Below are 22,682 nucleotides of genomic sequence, written 5' to 3' on the forward strand. Positions count from 1 at the left end.
CAACGAAATAAAGTCCAGTAGCTACCTGTAATAACTGATCACCTCCTGGTCCTCCTTCTGGCCCTCCTTAGCATCCTGGGCCAGCTCCCTGATGCTTTTACTGCGAATCTCTTTATTGCAGTCTTTCCAAAACAACCACACCTCCTCCTCATCCTCCTCTGACTCCACAGAGTTCTCCCCAAGAGGCGCTCCCTCGATCTCGAATCTCGACAGCACGAGTCTGCGGGGGGAGATTTTTTGTGTTTTGTTAGAGGATGACTGAAATGTATGAGTAAGCATTTGTGACAAATTGGAACAAAAGCATTGGGATTAGGATACTGCTAACATCATTACTGTCACTCTCAAGCTATATAAAAAAGGATGGGGCAAGCCTCATTAACACACTTGTGCATCTGTACTGCAAAAGAGATGCATCAGCATCTTTGCTATATCCCACTGAGGCAGCAATTAATTACTTTCATGAATGATTAATCTACTTAAAGAGATCAAAGTGTCTTCACATTTCTTATTTTGTAGCCAAACTCACAAGATATTAACTTCACAATGATATGAAAGTAGCAAAGTTTAATATAATGTTTTATTCAAACAGTTTTTGATTAATTATCTGAAAATCAACTGGTATTAAATCTTCTAATCACTTCAGCACTACATCCCTGAACTCTATGCATGGTAGCTTTAAAATAAGGACTATCTTGTGTTGTATGTTGTTTTTTTTAAAGATTAATGCCTCATTTGATTTGTAACATAAATGTAATTCTATGATTCAGTAGATGTCACATATGTCAGGATTAGACAGACATATTTAGAGGTAGAGGGGGCGACTACTCACTTAGTTTCTATGAGGATGTCTGCGTTCGCTGGATCCAACACAGCGTTACAGATGAGCTCCTGTGTCACAGGGATGGACTTATTCATTGACACACACAAGTCTGACAGATAGTCCAGGAACCTGAACACACACACACACACACACACACACACACACACAAAATATGCACAATTCAATCACCCATGATATTTTGTAAAAGAATAAAACTCAGAAAAACAGAAATATGTCATACAGTATTAATGTACCATGTCTGTTGGGGATGCAACGCATGTATCGGGAAAATAAAACATCAGCCCGACAATGGGAATTTTATATTATTATGTATTATTCCAATAAGGAACTTATAGCCAATAAATTGACTTAACAAGCACAGCATCTACACACTCAAGAAGTGCAGCATGCTGTGTGTCGGGCTCATGATGTCAGACCGCAACACGTTGGTAGAGCTCAGTGCACAGTGAAGAAGAAAACACGTCGTCTCCTGTGTGGATGCTTTTGCAGTTTCAGAAGAAGACAATGTGATCGCTCTTTGCAGTACATGTTTTACAAGGGTTCCCAGACGAGGGTCAAATGTCTATGAGTTCTATCACAACAAATCTCTTTCGAGTTATTAAATATTACACCATCTCTCTTTTCTCACGACATCTCAGCTTTTCTAACTCCGAGGTGTGCATAAACTACAGGTTATGAGCTTCTTTTTAAATGACAAAATTATCCGTTATCTTATCAGAATTGGTCATGAGAAGCAGGTAAACACAGGTTATCAGCTGAAGGAAATCCATATCTTGCATTGCTAACGTCAATTGACCACACATTCCTACACATTTCAGTTTGATAACCTTAAAGACACTATATTGTTGTATCATAACAGCAAAGAGGCATTTTAAAATACAACTTTAGAGACATTTAAGTTGCGCGTTCAAAAAAATGCTCCTCACTTGACAGTTAATGGCTGTGGTAGTTTACACTGTTGTGTGAACTGTGTGCTTGCCTGGTATAAGTGGAGTTATAAGTGTGCTTATGGTGTTTATTGTGTGATCAAGATAAACAGATTATAATCAGGATATAAACACGTTATCTCACTTATCATTTTGTTTTTGATTTTTGATTGCCTTTTACCCAGATCACCATGCTCATGAGACGCACAAACCTGGGCTCCCGGTTCTTTCGCACCAGGCTGACAAACGTGTCGATCTCTGCAGCTGTGATGTGTTTCTCCAGCAGCTTGCGGTTGTTGTGGAGCAGAGCTGTGATCGTATCCTCAGCCAGGACATCATAGCCAATCTGTTTCTGCATGAATCGAAACTGTTTGGCGATGTACTCCTGCGGGACAGACGGATAAACAGTCTGAGCACACAAAAACCAAAACACAGACTCATTGTGGAAAAAAGACATTATTACCCTCCAGCCTTTATTTTTAACCTTATTATGTCCATATTCATTACGTACATTGAGTGATACAGACCATGTGTGTGCAGGGAAACAGAGGATGTTCACAAGGACCAGGCCGTCTCCTTATTAAAGCTAATTAAATGAGCCCTCTAACATTTACACTGTAATGTGTTTAAGAGAAATCAACTGTTCTTGGAAAACAGGAATGCTAAGAAAGTATCTGCTAAAGTATGAGCTGATATCACTCTTTGGCTCTGTGGATTGGCATTAGTAGAACATTTGATAAAAATGCGATCCTTGTAATCTGCGCAGGACATTCAATTACACAACTTAGGTTCATTTCTTGTTTTGATAATCACATCAGAGCTGCAACAGAGCAAAGGCTTTCATTTACTATAAGATTTAATCAAAATATTTTGGGATGCACTTTGCCAGCAAACTCTAACGGCACGTACACCCCACGTCATACAGTGCTGGTGCTCATAAAGGTCTGACAAAACTGAACCTGATTCTTGCGGTAGTCCTGCTGAGAGTGACGCAGAACCCGGTAACACAGGCGGCAGATGTGTCTGAAGGGGGCATGACGCTGGTCGGCCAGCTCCTCCAGTCGCAGCATGGGCCCGTCCCCACTGTCTGTGAACGGAGCCTGCAGCAGCTTGAAGATCTGAATACAGGGAGAGGGTTGTGACAGTCGTAACCATACTACATCTAAAGCTAGAGGTACAGAATAGCAGGCTGCGAAAGCATCAGAGGCCACTTTGAGTTACGTGAAAGAGTGCTGTAAAGGTTAGGAGAGGAGGTGAAGTGACGTTCAAACAAGCTCATGTTCGAGACATCTTGAGAGTTTGTTCAAAATGTTACAGTCACTATATTATTAGTACAGTGTGTAATTTTTGATGCTAGGGGTCTCAATCAAAACAAAACAAAAGATGAAAGTAGCATGGGATCATGGGAGTTGCTGTCTTTTTTGTTAAACAACAACGATTGCTGATGAAAATCTATCCAACTTTTGTTTTTCACATTTATAACTGATGTCTGTATATGTATATATTACTTATGCTTATTTAATTACATATTAATTACTTATTTTTGGGGGGTTGTCTTACCCATGAGCCATTCAGGGTGGGGGAAGGAAGGATGGGAAACTCTAAATAAACAAGAGTACTGTGCTTGTATAGTTAGGTTAAAACGATTAATGTAAGGATTTTAAATGTATATAAAGGGAAAAAAATCAATCTAACATGGCTATGAGGAATGTTCCCAGTTGATTTAATGTGTTAAGTTTTATTCACGTTATGTTTAGTCACAATAGCCGATTTCCTTCCTCACTCTCTGACGTATCATCTGATACAGCGACAGGCGACCGATTGAAACTCACCGTTATTTGAATAAAATGACCTTTTTCTCTGGGCTTTGACATTGTTGGAAACATTTGGGATAATGTAAGTACACAAACAAAATATATAACAAATGTATGTTCTTCTTTTTATTGCAGAAATGTTACAAGTTGTATCTTCACAACATTACCTGCTTGAGAATATTCTGCTCTCTCATCAGTTTCTGTCGTTCCCTGTTGGGTTTGTTGACCATGATCTCAAGAACGTCCTGACCATTGTTGGGAATATCCACCACGAAGAACACCAGATCCTCCAGAAGCTTGGTGACCGCTCTGATTGAGACACGCAAAGCATTTACAGTACAAATGGCTACCTCGCTTCAAGTTAGAAATTCACAACACGGCACCACTGTGCATGTTATACCTCCTCTCGTTCTGTGTGATGGTGCCTTTTTCCAGCTTTCCAGCGATAGAGGCCAGCACTTTGCTGGCATCGTTGGCAAAGTCGAGGTCTCTCACTTCAGCCGGAGAGACGGGCACAATAGCGAAAGCCTCTTTGTCTTCTTTCAGTGCTGAGGTGCCAATCTTGAATCAGAAAAGAGATGTACCACTTTGTCAGAATAATGTGAGATATTTTTGAGTGTTTAAAAATGGTCTCTTGGTACAAAACACGTGACGGGGCACTTATTATTCAGTTCTGAAGCACTTCCATCACTTCACTGCAGGGGGGGCTGCACAGAAGCTAGTTCAGTTGGTTTAGACTTTTATGTCCCCATTGTGACTCATAAAATCTCATAAACAAAGACAGAATTTCATCTCAGCAACATTTATAGACTCTAGTCTAGTGGCAACAGCTGCAGCAGTCTACAGGTGACAAATTGTTACACGTGCACTCACACGCAGCATGACAGGTTTTTCCTCCTCTTTGTCGATGGGTTGGTTGGTGCTGTGAACCCATGTGTTTGTGCACAGGTGTCTGAGGCGTACGTACGAGTTCCTGAAAACACATTTTTATATTTTTTAGTATGATTGCATGTTATTTTTGGAGCACAAATACAAGATAGTACATACTGACACTTAAACAGGAAATGTTTGAAATAAAGCATCTTCAATCAAAGGTTGCCAATACTGTCAATAACTGTAAACACAGAGCAGAGTTCTTCTGACAAGTTTAATTCGAGACGTGTAAGACCACTTTTAAGACCATTTGAATGTAATTTAAGAACTATTTCATGTCCGTACTGGCAAAAAAAAACTATGATGGGAAAATCCAACCCCAGAATTACTTGACTTCCCAATGTGAATACAGGACATGATTGGGTGATGGCAGGCGTTTTTGTTGCACAAGGTGAAGCAGGCTTCGAGTTTTTTTTAACAGGCTTCAAACAATCACTAAGTGTGCTGTTCTCAGAACCTGATCTTGTTGAGCTTGCACTGACCCATATGAGATGAAGGTAGCGTTAAGAGAAACTATTTGAAATTATTACTTTTAGAAGTAGCTATTTTTTTTGATGAGAGGAGAAACCATGTTAGCCTAGACACCACACTGCGACCCACTTTCTTTATAAAAGTAAGCTTAACTTCATAATCTAATACATCTGAAGACATGTCAAATTATATTTAAGACATTTTCTGTCATTACATTTATTAAGAAAAATATTAATATAATAAAAATATTATATATTTTTAAGGACAGTGAAATGTTCTTATACATCCCTGAAACTTGCAAATCTCTGGAAATTGCAGAATAAACATGCCTCCACGTGCAGAAAAAGTGCCCTCTAAGATGATCCTGTGGCAGATAAAACATGATAGTGGCCTGTACAAATGGCCTGTGGCCTGTAAATGTACATGAGAAAGTGATAAGGTACCCTCTGAGGTGCCCCTCCACTGAAGAAAACGTGGTGCAGGGCCTTCTAGGATCTAGGGTTTTGTCACCCCTGCCCCCCATACAGTCCGTCACTGTCTCCACTCATAATGACGATACTGGGCCTACATTCGCTTTTATCAGGCTCATTGACTTTTCCTGTTTATCTTTGATTATAGACACCAAATATTCATTGCTTTATTGGTTAGAATAGAAATGGTTAGATGATAATTTCTTACAAGTGCTTTTAACAGTGTCCCAGTCATGTGAAGCTAAGTTCATTAGCAATATTTGCTCAACACAAGCAACTAATTATATAAAACTAACTAATATTCAGCAACTATTAACTAAGAAATGATCATTTTACTATAATTGAAGCTATGTACTTTTACTTTAAGTACAATTTTGAATCCAGGACTTTTAGAGTATTTCCAAACTGTAGTATTAGATCTCAGTACTTAATCAACCACTGCTGTTATCCGATACACAAGAAACACAATTAGTTTTACTTCAAGTTTCAGCAAGACCTACGTGTTCACATTAACACATCACACCTTCCTTGTTGCTGTTTACTGTTTGAGGTTTCTTTCTACTGAAAGTCTAAGCAGTTCTAATGAAAAACGCACAATGTTGATTTGTCACAACAGCAAAGAAATCCATCTGCGCCATAAACAAGCACCGACACATCTGCTCACGCACATGTAACAGTAATGCCAGGAAGTTAAGCCGTTCGCTCCAGTTCATTAGTGTGAATTTCTGCGTAACCAATATTTTGAGTAACGCCCAGCCGAACACTCTCTTACGTACAGAGTAATACTCTTTCCATGGTTAATGAAGCATATTAATTTGATTTGTACAATGGGAATCCCCCGTTGTCTGGTTTTCAGTGGAAATTGTGTCAGACCAAGAACAGGTCTGAACCACATCACCACCTTAACATCATGGCCTCCCTACCTGGGTACCAGTGAGTCTCCCCCTCTTAAAGTGGTGGGGTCGAGCTCAAATATGGAAGAGATGTCATTTCCGTCAGGCACAGACACAAGGGTGTACATGACTTTGTCCTGGACATTTCTCAAGCGGGCCCTTAAGGCTTCCTGCTCCGAGTCCAGCTGGAGGGGAAAGCCAAGACAGACCACGATTAGAAAAGTGCAATCATAACAAAAAATACCTTTTAAAAAAACACATGTTCCCACTTTGAGCAGCTGAGATTATCTGCCACGTGTCAGGAACAACAACAGTCAGGTGTTTTACTGAAAAGGTTGACTATTGCTGTGACATGGGATGGATTTTTAGGAACTGACTCAAGATGGTAAAAATGAAACGTAGTGAAATAGGCAACCGCTGCTCAAAGTCCCTTTTCCTCAAAAGAGCAACTATGTCTTTTCTTTGTAAGTGGAATTTTCCCAATAAAATGTCACAGTCATCATTCAGTAAGCCAATAACAGTCAACAGAAAAGCCTTAAGGCTAAACAACTTCATCAAATCAAGTTGGAGAGTTTAAATGATTTCCAGATCTCGCACAATTCAGTAAATATCTTGGTTTATTCCACTGAATCCTGTCTTCATTTATTTATGGGGGGTATTTTATTTTTTCAGTACTGCAGAAGCGAGGCAGTGAACTCAGGAGCAGGTCGACTGTGAGCCGGTTCACTCGCCGCCGCCTGGCCGGCAGATGTTGAATGGATTCATGTTCACAGTCACAGCCAGCTGAACAGAACTGAAGCGGCAACACAGAAAGATGCATTCACACACAGTGACAGGCTGCCATCTGCTGGTGACTGAAGTGTAATACCATCTAGCTGGGCAAAAATACATTCAGCCATCAGTAGCTTCTGTAGTCAAGGCAGTTTCGGTGAGTTTTCAAGTAAACCTGGGGCATCAAAAACGCCATATTTCAAGGCAAAACAACATATTTGATAACTTGTTAGTTTATGTTAGCATTCAACAACGTCCTAGCATTAACGTTTGATTACATCCAGTGTGTTTCACTCACAGGTTGAGACGAATGTCACCAAGAGCGTTGGTAATGCATTGATATTTCTGAATTAACTTACAACTTTGCTAATCGTATTGCATTAAAACTGTATCATTAGCTAGAATGTGGGTGAATGCTAATGTTAGCTGTCAGCTGTCTAATGGAAGCTTTTACCTTGAAACATGGTCCAATGTTCGTCTGCGTTAAACTACCTGTTGTCTTTACGGTTGTTAATCAATCAGGAAACAGTGAAATGATAACAATTTGTCAGAGTGCCAACGTTTATATGACTTGCACCCAAAAACAGAGCAGTACCACGTTTGATCTTCCCACCCTGAGTGTGATGTCAGAGGAAAATGGCCGCCGTATGAATATGGTCTATAGAGCCGATGGACCACGCATAAGCCAAATTATGACATTAAATCGGAATATTTACCAGTTCAAACAAGATTTTGTGAGTTTTAGAGCATCTCAAAGGCATCATGTGCTGAGAAAATTCAGTTTTAAACAGGAAATCCAAAATGGCTGACTCTCTATTGGGCGATCTCTCGTAAAACATTTTCGAAATGTGATCATTACAATAAGCGCAATGACCCTACAAAATCACAAAAACCTGCGAAACAAAAACACGGGTTACATGGCTGACATGTTACCAACTGTAACCACTCAAGTCTTTCAGTGAGGCTCACTTACTGAGGAGCGGGACTCCAGGCACCCCTCTTCATACTCAGGATTCACCTGCAAAAATATAAAGTGGTAGCTTAAGTTCAGCTTATATTTGTGTCTACCTGATCTTTAGGGCTGCTTTCTGCCATTCCGAGTAATGTAAAAGCCTTTAACAAGCACAGAGTTATACCTAAAACACAATAAAAATATATGGATGTACGGTATACTGCTTCAGAGGTAATGTTGCAGTCACTAAAAGCTGTGTGTCTGTAGTCCACTGACCTCTGCAGCCAGGTAGTGTCCAGTTGCCAGGTGTTTGAACCTGAACAGGCTGTTCCAGTAGCCTGCCCCCCCTCGACATGGATCATGCTGCACAACCTGACACCAGAGCACACAGCAGTTACATCTTTCATCAGTGCATACAATTTATTTAACAGGTGCTGTGGGCTGAATTACCTGATATGCCGTGAAATAAAAGGAAATGCTTCCCTACAAAGGCTTACTTTATGTTTACCGCTGGTATACGGAGAACAGCAACACTAAAAATACTCTTCCTCACCTCAATCTCCCATAGGGCTTTGCTGCTGGTTGCCGAGGTAGCTGACTGGCGTCCAGTAGTGCGGAGGAAAACATATTGTTTTTTTCTGTGATCATCACACGTGAGGAACTTCTCCTGTTCCGCGTGAAATAACCGTACCACATCGCCCTGGAGAGACGGAGAACGTTGTTACAGTCAAAAATATTCAGCCTAACCTTAAAACAAATTAATTACTCAAAATAAAATAATGAAATATCTAATCTTGTCTGCTTATAACATGTGTCAGATTCCACAAGATGCATTCCTTGTAATAAACCAGAAGCTATTACAATTAATATTTACAGCAGTTTCAATAATTAATGTCCTGAATGTGCCCCAAAGTTTATTTAATATATTCATGTCAGGTATTTTGGAGAGGCCCTTTGGCTGGACCTATTGTAGTCGCAGCTATTTTTGGTGTTAAAGCCTCTGATGTAGAGCTGTTGAATAACCAATAAAACATAATCTCATTTGTCAGCACACACTGTAGACTGATAATACTGAACTGGAAACAAACAAAGCCACCGGCCCACTCAGCTCTGATGAGGGATATTATACAACAAGAGAGGATATAAGCAAGTCTTATACATTATGGCAACCTTCCATTGATTGTTTTGAGGCTGAATTGAACCTACTCACTAGTATGATATCTATGTACATTTATATATGTCTCTTTTGCATTCGATATAAAATGTGTTTTGAACCCAAATTCCAATAAAAACAGTGCGTCTGCTCTTTCTGGTGGCAGTTGTGAGACAAACCCCTTTTAGGATGATCTCCTGATTGTCGCTCCATTTCATAAACAAGACGATCTTCCAGCTGGTGTTACAGTTGACTGAGTTCACCTGAAAAACAAACAGAGTTTGACGTGACTGTAGGTATAATCTCCTGGCAGCAGGCCTGCATGACAACGCCGTAAAAGTTGTACTGTAAAGTGATAGTTTAAGGTTTGTGGAGCTTAAAAGGTGCAATATGTAAGAACTGGCCACCTGTCAAATTCATACTCAAAACAAATAGGGGGCAGCTTTTCACCAGAGTAACCACTTACTGCTGCTCACAGTAGCTGCCTTTAGCTAGTTAGCATAGTTAGCCGTGAAGCTAGCGGTTCAAACTGGTAGCTCTGGGAGTTGTAAGTGGAGCTTTGGACCAGGCCAGGCCAGGGCTAGCTGGTTAGCATGCTAACTTCAGTTGATATATCCACAACAGATTGATGTCTCTGTCTAATACGCAGACGTCTGTTGATAACTTGAAGATTTTCAACTGAAAACGTTTTGCCCCTTTTAGTTTGAGTGAGACCATTTTTTTTTCAAAGATGGTAAAGAAGAGCAGCTGTAAATGTTTCTTAACATCGATATGTTGTCCAAATTAATACAATAATCACTAAAACTTATATTATATTCAACATCAAATACACTTCCTGTTTGCATGTTGGACAGCCAAGGCAGCAGAAACAACAGCGGAAACCAAATGTTTGTCGACTGCATGTACTTGCATGTAAAAGTGTCAAATCAAGCATTGAAAATATATAACTTACTTCCTTTGGTAACAGTTGCCACAAGATGTCACATGCATCAATGATTTGTGCTCACATTATTACCATTTCCCATAACTCGAAACTGCATGCAGACTCATAAATAAGGAGTAAATGAGTTTCTGTCACTGTTATTAAACAAGTAAAATTGCACAACTGCCCCAAAACTGTCCAACCCTCTTTAACAGTGTCTTCAACTGTAAGGCAAAATAACAGATGTAATGTAAAGTAACTCAGAGTAGTTAACTGTAGCCTGTGCCTTAACTGTGAAAAATATTGAAGACAGGAAAACAATCCTGTACTGTTTCACATCAGGCAGTAAATAACCAAGCAGCAGTTCTGAGGAAAAAAACACAAAGCTATAATTAGATTTCTAGAACGGCCAACGCTTCCACAGAAACTTCTGAGAAGAGAAGATAAGTTGCAGCGGCTCAATCAAACCTCATTGCATCCTGGATTATCCACGAGCTGGTGTGTGCTGGCGTGGAGCGGCTGACCAGCATTCACTGGGTTAAGGACCACTTTGTCACCGATCACCACCTGCAATCAAACACAAAACAGACGCATTCAAATACAAAAATGTGAAACATTAGGAACAGAGGTTAGACACTATAATCCTCACACAGGCAGAGCTGCCAGAGGGGGATGCCAGAGGATGTACTTTTCTGCTGCAGCTGAAGAAGTTTAACTTGCCAAGGTCAGAGATGGTGCACTTCTACACCACCATTAGTGAGTCCATCCTCAACACCTCTGTCACCATCCGGTAAGCTGCTGCCACCGCTAAGGACGAAGGCAGACTGCAACGGATCATTTGCCCAGCTGAGAGGGTGATCGGCTACAATCTCTCCGTGACTCTGAGGTGAGCAGGAATGATTGTGGAGTCTATCAGGGCCAGCAGCTGGGTCCAGGACCCCTTGCTACATGCTACGTCAAAGTGAAGTCTCCACATCTGACGTTACATTATTATCTCTGTACATTGCATATATTCTTTGTGATTTATACTGAGAACATTTGCACATTTCTGCACAAATTGTGCAAATCGTTTATTAAACAGATTATATTTTACCAGATATAAGATATATTTTAGGGGTAGGCTGATATCACCTTTTCAGGGCTGATATCGATACCAATGATTATAAATCAAGGAGACCAATGAGAGACAATTGGAACCGAACTACATTTCCAGTAAAAAAACAAATCTTGTTGTCAAAACTAATAGCCAGTGATGGAATGTAACTAAGTACAAGTTTGAGCTACCTAACTTGCCATTTCCTTCTACTTTACTTATCTATATTTATTTCAAAACTTGAGCTACTAGTTACTTTGCAGATTCAGATTATTCAGTGTTAATAGGCTATACTTGTGACATGTAGCCAATCAGATATTGTTATAGGTGGGAAACTGTGTGAAAATACGACGCATCAGAGCCAAAGTAACACATTTATTGTACCAATAATCGGAAAAATGCTTAATATCGACCCCGATAGCCAGGCTGATAACTAGTCTATCCCTAATTCTTTTTTTTTTTCCTGTTGTAATTTTTCATCAATTTTCCATATATGATTCTTCACTTTTGCACTTTATTTTGGAGTACACTAATAAAAAGTAATAGTACTTTGTACTTTTTTGTTTACTATATATTTTTGTCTTATTTAATACAGACATGTATCACAAACATAATACATTACCTCACTGTACATATTATTATTACACTTGGGGTTTAATAACTGTCTGATATAGGATGCATTTCTAGTTTTTGTCGAATTCGATACTAAGTTTGGCTTGTTGTGTCTTATCAGTGTACTTAGGGTATAACTGTGTTGGTTGGGTATCTAATTAAGAACATATTATTTCTAGTTTTTGTCTGATTTGATTCAAAGTTTACAGATTATTATTATTAAATGAAGTAAAACACATTTTTTCTTATTCTTTTCTCTAAATATGTTTATTGTTATGCATAAAACCAAAACAAATTCCTTGTATGTGAAAATCTACTTGATTAACCTGATTCTGATCGTGATGTTTGGTCATAACACCATGTGAACTGATAATGAACTGGGTTACGGCTCCACAAATAACAAAGCTTTGCCCTGCATTTTTTATTTTATCTTATTTATTTTTACTTAAATATATGGAAGATTCTAGTTCAAAACAGTTTCCTATATTTAGCGATGTGTACTCTGTGGGAGCACAGTACCCTGGGTTCAGTGCAACTCAGTTAACGAAAGACACTCAACCTTAAATCTCCCACATGTACATACAGCAGGTAGAGGTCGGGGAGCATCGGTATCCATTTGCACGTTACTGTCTTCTGTCTATTCTAAGCAGGTATGGATTGACTCCAGCTTTCTTTTTGTCCGATGCCTGCTGCTACTTAGGCCTTGTGCCATAGCTACTTTGAGAGGAGCTTAGCAGAGAAGCCCGGTCTATGCCGTGGTTCATTTTGTCCTTGGGCACCAGCCCACTACTTCCTGCTGCAGGGAAAGACGAGTTGGTGCCAACAAGAGCTTTGTGCTCAGGTAAACACCAATTGGGTGCTGGCACGAGTCCATCCAGGGATAGATTTGGTCAGATGGACGAGGCTTAAGATGTTAAAAAAGACCTGTGCTATCAAGTTCTGGACCTTTATTGTGCAGTCTTAACCTTGTAACACCGATTTACTACTGTGTGTGTATTACACATTTTAAAATGTAAAACACATATCCCCCCAGACATGATTCAGTCCTTTACTTTGACGTCGACTGACATACAGTGCGACATTCCCACAATGCACCGCGCCAACAGACGTGTACATATGATGACTCACACTGTCCCCGATGGAGCGCAGCTTGTAGAAGGGCTGGATGTAGAACCAGGAGCCTTCATTTCCAGCAGTGTCCAACATCACCCTCATGGCATTCTTCTCCAACAGAGCAGGCAGACGCTTGTTCACTGTCAGGTATTTGTTGCTCTTCAGGTGGAGGAGCTGAGCGGAGACAGAATACAGTGTAAGACACTACAGACAAATAGACATGATGGAATCTGAAGTGAGGAGTAAGTGCTTCTAATGAAGTGCTGACTAAAAGAAAGCAGCTGGTAGAAATTAACACCCTCATTACTGTCATTTAGTTATTTACAGAACTAATGTCATGGTGAGAAATCTCAGAGTTACACTGATTTATTGTGAACTGAAGTATACTGAAAGATATTTTGTGGCTTATGTTTGGAGTCTGCTGCCAGTGTTCTCCGTTTAAAAATACTTAATGGTATTTTTGTATTACATAACTTCACTTTATCTGCAAGACGTTTAAGCCTTGTTCACTTTCATTGGGCTAATGCCAAAATTCCCAACATTGTAACACTAGAACATGCAATTTATGGCTTTAGTTTTTGTTTAAGGGTTAATATTGAGGGGCGTGCACTCAAGCTGAGGCATATTTCAAACTTAAGATAAGAGAGGAAAATTTGTGAGATTAAATCGCCTCCGTTGCTAGCATCTCAGAGCCGTTAAACCGGAGCTCTGTTGAAGTCCAAACAAAGTTTATCTGATGAAATACCAAGCAGGCGTCGACTATTTCTGAATCATCAGAATCAGAATCTGAAGCTGTACTGTCAAAGCATGCGGGAAAATATGAGGAACTGACTCCTGATTTAAGTTGTCCTCATTATCACACATAGCTCTGGGAATAATTTTCAGGAAGACAGATAGACATAAGGCAAAAACAAGACCAGTAAAAACAAATGTCGAACTATTACATACATTTTAATTTAAATACATTTTATCTAGATTTTATATACCATTTGAATCTATAGTTTATTGGTGTTATTATTATTATATCATATTTTATTCACATTTTTTAAATCAATTTGTTGTCAAAGTGTAATATTTGATTTTATAATCATTCTAAATGCTTGTATTTATCTTTTATTATTTCTCTCTAATTTCAAGTGCTGCAAATTAGTCTCTAAATCCATTTTTGTTTTCTTAATGTCCCATGTTTTATCAATAACTTGTAAAGTACATCAAATTGCATTTTGATTTGTTTGAAAGGTGCTGTATAAATAAAGTTTGATTGATTGATACAAGCAAGTGAAAACATACAGTAGGGGTATAGGCATGTCAAAATCAACAGAACCAACAACATACAATGTCTATATATGGTTCGAGTCAAGTGATTCTGTAAACTGTAAACAAATACAAATTGCGCAAAGGTAATGTAATAGATTACTTTATATACATTGAATGGGCGGTGATGATTTGTTGAAATTTAAATTTGCATGTAGGGAAAGGCAATCACACTCAAAAAAATATTTCCAGTTCACATGTAAAAATTTGAATCCCCATGTGAAAATAGCCAATCACATGAATGAATGTGTGAAAATGTGAAATACACATGTGACAAAGCAAATTTCAAGTGATTTCAGGTGCCATGTTTTGTTTTCACATGTGGAAACTTTAACTTATACGTGAATAAAACCAGTCACTTGTTAAAACGTCCAGTTCAAATATGACATGCATTTTTTTTTCACAGTCAATCGCATGTGAAATGGTAATTTTCACCTGTGACATTTCTGTAAGCACATCAAAGTGCTGAAGCACAGTGAGTATTTTAATCTATAAATATATAATTTATTATTTGTAGGTAAGTGAATGGATTAGTGTTACAGGGTTGCTGGCACAGTATGACTGATCCATCTGTTCATTATTCTGACAGCCTGTGGAGAGACCCTGTCTCTGTGTCTGTGTCTGTGTGTGTGTGTGTGTGTGTGTGTGTGTGTGCTTGTTTTGGCGTACAGAGCTCTGAAGCATCAGAGGAACAAACCTGAATGACATTTCCGTACTGAATAACTGTTCCGAGCAGTTTTTTGTTCTCAGAGTCATTTTGCTTCTTCTCCAAGTCAGCTGCATGCTGCAAGGCAAGAATGAGATCAAAAGAGGATTGTAGTCAAAAACTAAGACAGTAAATCTCTCACTTATTAACTGCAATATTGTTCACTGATAACCAATTTTACGGATGAGGTAAGAAGTAATCTGATTGGCTAGCTGTTAAACAAAGCATAGTAGGAACAAAGCTCTTTCACAAGAATGTCAGCTTTAACAGAGAGACTTTAACTGAAAACTCTGGCTTACATCTCCATGGAAAAGCAGGAGAGATTGCAATCAGATAGCAGATTGCTTTAAATGGTATTGCAACGCAGCAGAAAGGGAGAACAGAGGGTGTAGAGGGCAGAAAGGTAGGATAGTAGGAGTGAGAAGCTTCAGAATTGTCTATAAAAGGAGTTCATAATGCTTCCTCAGCAAATATACATAGCATCCTTGAGTGCACAGCATCCATATGAAGTAACTAAATCAACAGCTGCACAGATGTGTTTGCTTTATTGCTGTTTTTGTACCTTTTTGTTTGAATCATACACTGGCTCGCACCCAAACATAAATAAATACAAATATGTTGAATGTAGGTTTTTTATATGGGCCCCAGACAAAAAACATTTAAGGGATCAGAAGATGGAGATCCTGATAAATAAACAAATAATCCAATATTTTTATGCATTCACTGTGTAACTTTGCATTCAAATCTACCAACGTAATTTCAAGATAAAAATCTGATGTCACTCTGTCCTTTCTCCTCTTTATCCTGTGAGCTTGTGAGGACAGGTCTGTGTGTAGTGTCCCGTCTGTAGCGACTGCAGGGTGGTGAATGTGTCGTCACTTTGCTTACATGGAGCTTGTTGAGGAGCACTGTGTCTGTGTTCCCTCCAGGCTTCGCTGCTTTCCAGAACTGCTTCTGGGCCGAGTAGCGGTTCATGGGACACAGTCTGAACAGACAGTCTGCACAGAGAGACACACACAGAAATGAATAAAGAGACAAAGATGCATAAATACACACAAAAAGAATATATCAGTTAAGAACAAACACACACTGGAGGCTAACCAAAGTGTTTATAGCTTAGAGAATTACATTGGCTTAAATCAAAAGAAGAGAAAACAAAAAAGAGAAATATGATGATGCACTCTGATTTAAGTCTGGAAAGGTCAGTGCTACAGTGTGGGACAGGTCACAGCAACAGCATAGCATAAACCAACGCACACTAGTTGCTAAAACAAGAAGATACAAGATGTTCAGCAAGCACAGAATGTAAAACAATAAATAGGAAACACACAGCGGGCTCGACTTAATAAATGACCCATTCTGACGTGTCAGCTGATGTTATCAAAGACCTATTAGCAAAACAATACACACACTCATGCCTCCCATATCCACTGTTCTCCTTCACCGAGATCAAAGGGCTTTGTCTGCTGCAGGGAGGAGACATGCAGGACAGACGAGCATGTGTTTCTGTGTGCGTGTGTGTGTGTGTGTGTGTGTGTGTGTGTGTGAACTACATGCCACAAAGTGAGGACCACGTTTTTTAACCACCAGAGTGAGGACCATTTTGCAAAGTGAGGACATTTTGGCCAGTCCTCACAACTTCAAAGGGTTGTTAAACAGGTTAAGGCTTGGTTTGAAGTGTATGTTTAGGGTTCGGGTTAGGTGTGTAGTTCTGGTGGTTAGGGTAAGTGGTCAGGGTAAGGGGCTAGGGAATTTATTATGTCAGTGAGCGTCCTCACAAGTCTATGTGGTTACATTAGGGTGACAGCGCACAATAACCGCTGTGTGTGTGTGTGTGTGTGTGTGTGTGTGTGTGTGTGTGTGTGTGTGTGTGTGTGTGTGTGTGGTCAATGAGATGAGATGCTGCAGACTCTTGACTCCGCTTCTCATTTTCATAGATACTGTAGAAACAAGCACACGGTCCCTCGATTTGCATGTGGACGCAGTTTTAGCATAACAGAGTTCCTGTTCTATATCAAGCTGCACAACTGCAACTGAAGCCACAACGGTGCTTTCACATTGGCTGAAAGTTTAGTTGAGCAGCTTACAACCAGAGCACACAAACTACTATGACAGTTTTGCCTGCAGAGTTTAAACTTCTGCCCATCAGCCACTCCTCCCTCTGAGTCCTGGCTTTCCTCTGACTTCACCTCTCATCAGACCGAAGCTCTCTATTCTGAGAGGGCGAAAAGAGGAGAAAAAAGAACAACCCGTCCATCCTTTCCCCTTTCTCATTCTCTCTCCTCCTGCTATGGCCGCAGTAACATGACCAAATAAGGCCAGCCAAGAGAAGGGGAGTGGGATGACAGAGGGAGAGAGAAGAGGGTGGGGACTCCCTATCTCCCCCCTTGATTTTCTACCATCCCTCCTTCTCTCTTCTGAATTCCTCTGACCATTTCACACACCACTCTCTCCTTCCGAGTTAATGGTCTCTATCTTACAAATCCCCCACAAACCCCCCCCCCCCCCTCTCAGCCCCCTCATCAGATATGGTTTACTTTAGTTTGACCTAAAAATTATGGTAAGAACAACAAAGAAAAGGAAGTGAAAGAGAAATGAGGAAGACAAAGAGAGAGAGAGTGAAAGAATGTGAGACGAAGAGAGAGCGAGCACAGAGAGGGTAAGAAGAACTGGAGCTTTGCAGAGGGAATAAATGTGCATTCATGTGTCCGACCAGTACATGAAACAGTAAGCGGAACTGGATCAAACTAAGTGTAAAAGCCGAAGGGAAACAAACACACACACTGGAAGCTCCAGTCTGATGAGTGAGTTGCCCTATAATTTGACACCGGCATTCTATCATACTCTACACAATCACAGCTGCAAAATGAACGCAGTGTGTGTCTGACAGGAGGTTTGCCTTTAATCACAGTCAGCTGGGAGAGAAAACATGTCAGCTCAGTCATACTGAAATCTGTGGTGAGAATTCCTGCTGGGGGTCATCAGGCAGGAGAAGGGGTGGGACTGCATCAGAGGGCAGACGACTCCATCATTCATTAACATTCTCGTGACTTAAAACAATCTTTTACTACCGGAGCCCCCGCCTCATAAACATTTAGCACCCAAAATATCTATTTGAGTTTATAAACAAAGCTGTCTTTAATAGAGCTGCATCATGTGTACTTAAAAACACTGACTTAAAACCATGTAGCCCTGAGGTAAGCATGATAGAAACAAAAAACATTACCAGTGCTGTTTGTTTTTTGGGACAAAGCCAAATAAAGTAAATCGAGTCACAAGTATTTGAGGGAAAGTCACAAGCCAACTGTCAACTGGAGGCATTTCAGGTCTCTGGAGACTGTTTGAGGTTCAAATGACCCAGAATTAGAACTTTTTTTTTCAAATGTTTACAGCATTTTCAGGAAGATACAGAGTCGAGACCAGGTCCCTTCAATGCAGAGGCCTAAACATTGAGATTTTACACATGAAGACAGGAGTGCTACACAGCCTCTGAACAGTGGTATAATGTTTGCTTCAGTTATTATGTTGCCTTGTGGGTAGCATAGCATCAAATGTTTTTGAATCCATCCTAAGCGCAAAAAGTCAGGATATCTTGTCTTCTGCTACTTTGAATCTGACCATTATTTTCTTCATTCTTTTTTCAAACATTATTAATCATTCACAATAAAAATGTAACGTACAATATCATTATTAACAATAATAACCCATATTGCAAGAAAGCTGTGCAGAATGACGTATGTACAGACTGTTTTAACATTCATCTGCAGAAGGTGCATAACAATCCGTGTATCATTCGTTCATTCGTTTTTCAAAATAAAACCAAAAATAAGAAAACGAAAAAACAATTCCTTTTCTCAGTATTCGTTTCCTAAACTAAAATGAAAAAACGGATAACGACTCGTTTTTTTCAGTTTTCGATTTTATGCTCAAATGAATAATGGAAAAAACGGATAACGAGCGTTTCCCGTTTCATGTTGCAAGCATTTGGTACCTACACCGGAAATTACCGTCACCCGGAAGTGGCCTGGAGCAAAGCTAACGTTAGCAGAGCCAGTCAATTCTCTGACGTTACCAGAGCGTGGTAGAAATCTCGGCATGCGTTTTACCATCCTCAAAAAGCTGTCCAATTATATCTGCATGATCCTCAAGTCCTGCCATTATTTTTGTTTTGCGCGCCCTCGCAGTACAGAGACAGAGACGGTCACTTCCGCTTCCGGCTCATTGAACTTTTTTCAGATCAAAATGGGATAAAACATGAAACGGGAAACGCTCGTTATCCGTTTTTTCCATTATTCATTTGAGCATAAAATCGAAAACTGAAAAAAACGAGTCGTTATCCGTTTTTTCATTTTAGTGTAGGAAACGAATACTGAGAAAAGGAATTGTTTTTTCGTTTTCTTATTTTTGGTTTTATTTTGAAAAACGAATGAACGAATGATACACGGATTCATAACGTCCACAGCACTTGACAGATGTTTTTTCAGTCACAGAAAGTAGGCAATACAAATTTTATTAAAATATCGATAAAAGTATTTCTAACATCTCTTATTTAGTTGAAAAACATTGTTTTTTACATGCCTGGTGTCCTGAGGATAATGGGTTTTCAGTTATTCCTAAATCAGTTTTTATATTGTTGATGGAAGGTGTCCAACTTAGAAGACATTCACGTAACTCATTCGAAATAACACATTGAGGAGAAAAAGTTAATGAGAAAATATACAAACATTGAAAAAAAATGATAAAATGTACATAATCACATATTATGGATTTTTAAATGAGGAAGAAGTAGATATCATTCTAAGAATTTTAATGTGTGTTATTGAACTTTTGTGTGACAAAAAAAACTACAAATTAATATTAAATGCAAAGTATTTTTACATCCCCTTAAAGACATCAGGATGGGGGCTTTAAATTATTTATAAGACCTCGTCTGCTGATGTGTTGGTACTGTATATCAGCCTTGTCACGCAAGACTGCTTAGAGTGGTCTTGGACGAGGGCCACAGATGATCTCAGAGAGATCAGTAACACTAACCCTTTAGACGTGCACGGTTCAACAAAAAGCTAATAAAAATCCTGCTCTTACTGACAAAAAAATCACCAGATTTAAGAGGGTCAGGAGGAAGATGCTCGTAGCCGTGGCAACCATAAAAACTACTGAGAGGATGTTAAGCCAACGGAGATGATTCATCTCGGAGGAAGTTTTATTATACAGCAAGAAGAGCATCAACAACAGACGATAGCTTTCAATTAGATCTACCGTGTCACAACACAAGGCTGCATAGTTCACAATGGTACACAATTTAGATGGTCGAGTCACAAGAGCAGCTAGATGACACAGCCTGATGGGAGACAAAACCCTGACATGTCCACATGACAAAGAAGCCATCTAAGCAGGGAGGCCTGCATGTAAGAGATCTAATCTGCTCTTCCCTGCAGTAATTAGACAACATCAATCTGGCAAATGGACTTTGAGACCGACATTTTAAAATGCTTCTTCTATTCTATGTTAAATCAACAGTATCCTCAATGATCTGGCTTGTATAAACTGTTTTTCGCTCGGAGGTTCTTATCCTGTTGGAGATACTGTAAAGGAAGCAACTAATCACTTGTAGCGCATCTAAGACAATAAATGGTCTAGCGACAACAGCTTCCCTTCACTGCTTCCTGCAAGACCTTTCCTCGCTCAATAGACAGGAAAGCAATATATGTGGTTATTAGGAGAGGAAGGGACTAAAGACAGAACCGCTCCTGGTGTTTATCTCTGGCCAACCACCCAACTAGCCTGCAGTGTGTCTCTGACAGCAACAGCGGTTTGTGCTGAAAACTGATAGGTAGTGGCAAGGAGCTTATGCTCGAAAGTTTGTTGGAGTTTATGACGTCTAAAGGTTTCATGCAAAAGACATTAGAGGAAATTAAGGCAGGTGTTGAGAGAAAAAAACAAGCAAAAAACAAACAACAGGAGAGTTGTAGACATCTAATGCAATGACAAGGAGATGCTATAATGGTCTTCACATGCTCCTGGTTTAGAAATTAAATTGCCAGGCGGATAAAAACAAGCGCAAATATGAGTTCCTGTTGTTTCTGTACAAGCAGAGGATGTTTTGGTGCCTTCTTCTTCGTCTTGTTTGTTTCAGATTTTCTCAGTCATTATCAACCTTTTCACCCCGACACAATCAACCAAAGATTTTGTAGATGAATACAGCCTCAATGTTTACCCCCTTTAGATAACAAATAAAGTCATCAGTACTTGCAATTATAAAAGTATATAACACTTTTAATAATACGCAGCAGCAGATAGAAACAGACTTCAGCGCTGAAGAAGGCCTAGGGCGAAAATGAGTTTTTGTCTGCTGCTGCACATTATTAAAAAGAATTATATACTTAATTGCGAGTGCTGATGACTTCATTTTTTATTTTGTGCTTTTGGGTCGGCACCCATAAGACTTTCGAGTCAAGCCTGCCATTTCTTTTTTATCATTATTTGTGGGAAAGCTGGTCATGCAGATCAGAAACCATCAAAGATGTACTCCTAAATGTTTGTAATTAGTTATTGTGCAGACTATAAATTTTCATCTTTGAGAAAAACACTACATTTTACAACATCAAACAACTCCAAGTCTTTTTATCGATCTGCGATCAGCCTGCTGAACACAGACAGAGACAGAGGATGGTGATTGATGATTCACTAAAAAGGGAAAATTAAAAGTGGATGGCATTCAACAATGCAAGCATTCAATTGTCACTGCCACTTCAACACACAACAAAACGAGCTGCCACCATAGCAACTTCAAACTAGACGGTTGGTCCGACATTCAAACAACTGAGTGATGATGTTTAAAGTACAAATAATACAAAGGAAGATTATCTTAAAGGACTAATACAAAGCAGAGTTAGCGTTTTTCTCTGCCTTGGATGTGCTGACTGCTGCTCAGTGTACTCTGAACTCAATGCACTACCCAAGTGTGTGTAGGTGTGTGTGTGTGTGTGTATGTGATGGTATTTCAAACACTGTCCGGTTGAAACACAAAGCAAGTCGTCGTGAGTTCAGCGTATGCATGCAGACTACATGAGTGAGAGTGTGATTGTGTGGAGGGTACTGGTGTTTACATTAGGAGGAAATGTTAAGCATACCTCAGCACTGACAGTATAAGGCCCTGCATGTGGACATGGCTACTCTGGCCCCGTGCCCTTATAGCCTCCGCTAAGAAGGTTTATCTCTGCACCACTATGTCCCTCTCAGGCAGCTGAGGAGGAGCCTCCCAAAACGAGGCGGAACTGAAGAGGGTTTGCTCTGCCAGAGGACAGCCGGACAGCTCAAATTAGAAGTCCCCCCCTCAAAAAATACAGATATGTAAGCAAACTCAGCCAGACTGTGTTTGTGGATGTTTAAACAAGGGGAAGCGTGCTTCTTGTTTGGTTTTAATAATGTTTTACACTTCTTGAGTGGCGAATACTTCCTGATCTGGCTTTAGGAGTAGCTTAGAAAACTCACATAAATGATGCTTCTCAACCCACACTATTATATTTAGAAACCTCTTGACAGGTTATCACTGTTGAGGCCAATCGTATGACATTTTAGAACAAAGTGTACCCACAAAAGTCAATATGCAAACAAAAAAAGCTTGATTTCTGAGAGTGCTGTTGACGTACACAATTGTCCCACAATGCAATGCACAAGGGCAACGAAGATACAGAA

At 39.7% G+C, this 22,682-nt stretch overlaps 1 protein-coding gene across 5 annotated transcripts in view; it reads right to left on the reverse strand.

The window, feature by feature from the left end:
* LOC140998277 (inositol 1,4,5-trisphosphate-gated calcium channel ITPR1) overlaps positions 1–22,682 on the reverse strand; it is an 80,493-nt gene that overhangs the window by 49,855 nt on the left and 7,956 nt on the right. For all 5 annotated transcript variants that reach the window (XM_073468506.1, XM_073468505.1, XM_073468504.1 and 2 more), the window contains exons 4-19: positions 15,873–15,982; positions 14,976–15,062; positions 12,980–13,138; positions 10,615–10,713; positions 9,404–9,487; positions 8,625–8,771; positions 8,348–8,443; positions 8,093–8,137; positions 6,379–6,533; positions 4,455–4,554; positions 3,982–4,142; positions 3,749–3,890; positions 2,727–2,885; positions 1,980–2,152; positions 830–949; positions 26–220 (exon numbers count right to left, since the gene is read on the reverse strand). In XM_073468506.1, coding sequence (XP_073324607.1) covers positions 26–220; positions 830–949; positions 1,980–2,152; positions 2,727–2,885; positions 3,749–3,890; positions 3,982–4,142; positions 4,455–4,554; positions 6,379–6,533; positions 8,093–8,137; positions 8,348–8,443; positions 8,625–8,771; positions 9,404–9,487; positions 10,615–10,713; positions 12,980–13,138; positions 14,976–15,062; positions 15,873–15,982 — 2,032 coding nt within the window. The remainder of the gene's footprint in view (positions 1–25; positions 221–829; positions 950–1,979; positions 2,153–2,726; positions 2,886–3,748; positions 3,891–3,981; positions 4,143–4,454; positions 4,555–6,378; positions 6,534–8,092; positions 8,138–8,347; positions 8,444–8,624; positions 8,772–9,403; positions 9,488–10,614; positions 10,714–12,979; positions 13,139–14,975; positions 15,063–15,872; positions 15,983–22,682) is intronic.

The sequence above is a fragment of the Pagrus major genome, chromosome 6 (assembly GCF_040436345.1).
Source record: "Pagrus major chromosome 6, Pma_NU_1.0".
Taxonomy (NCBI): Eukaryota; Metazoa; Chordata; class Actinopteri; order Spariformes; family Sparidae; genus Pagrus; species Pagrus major.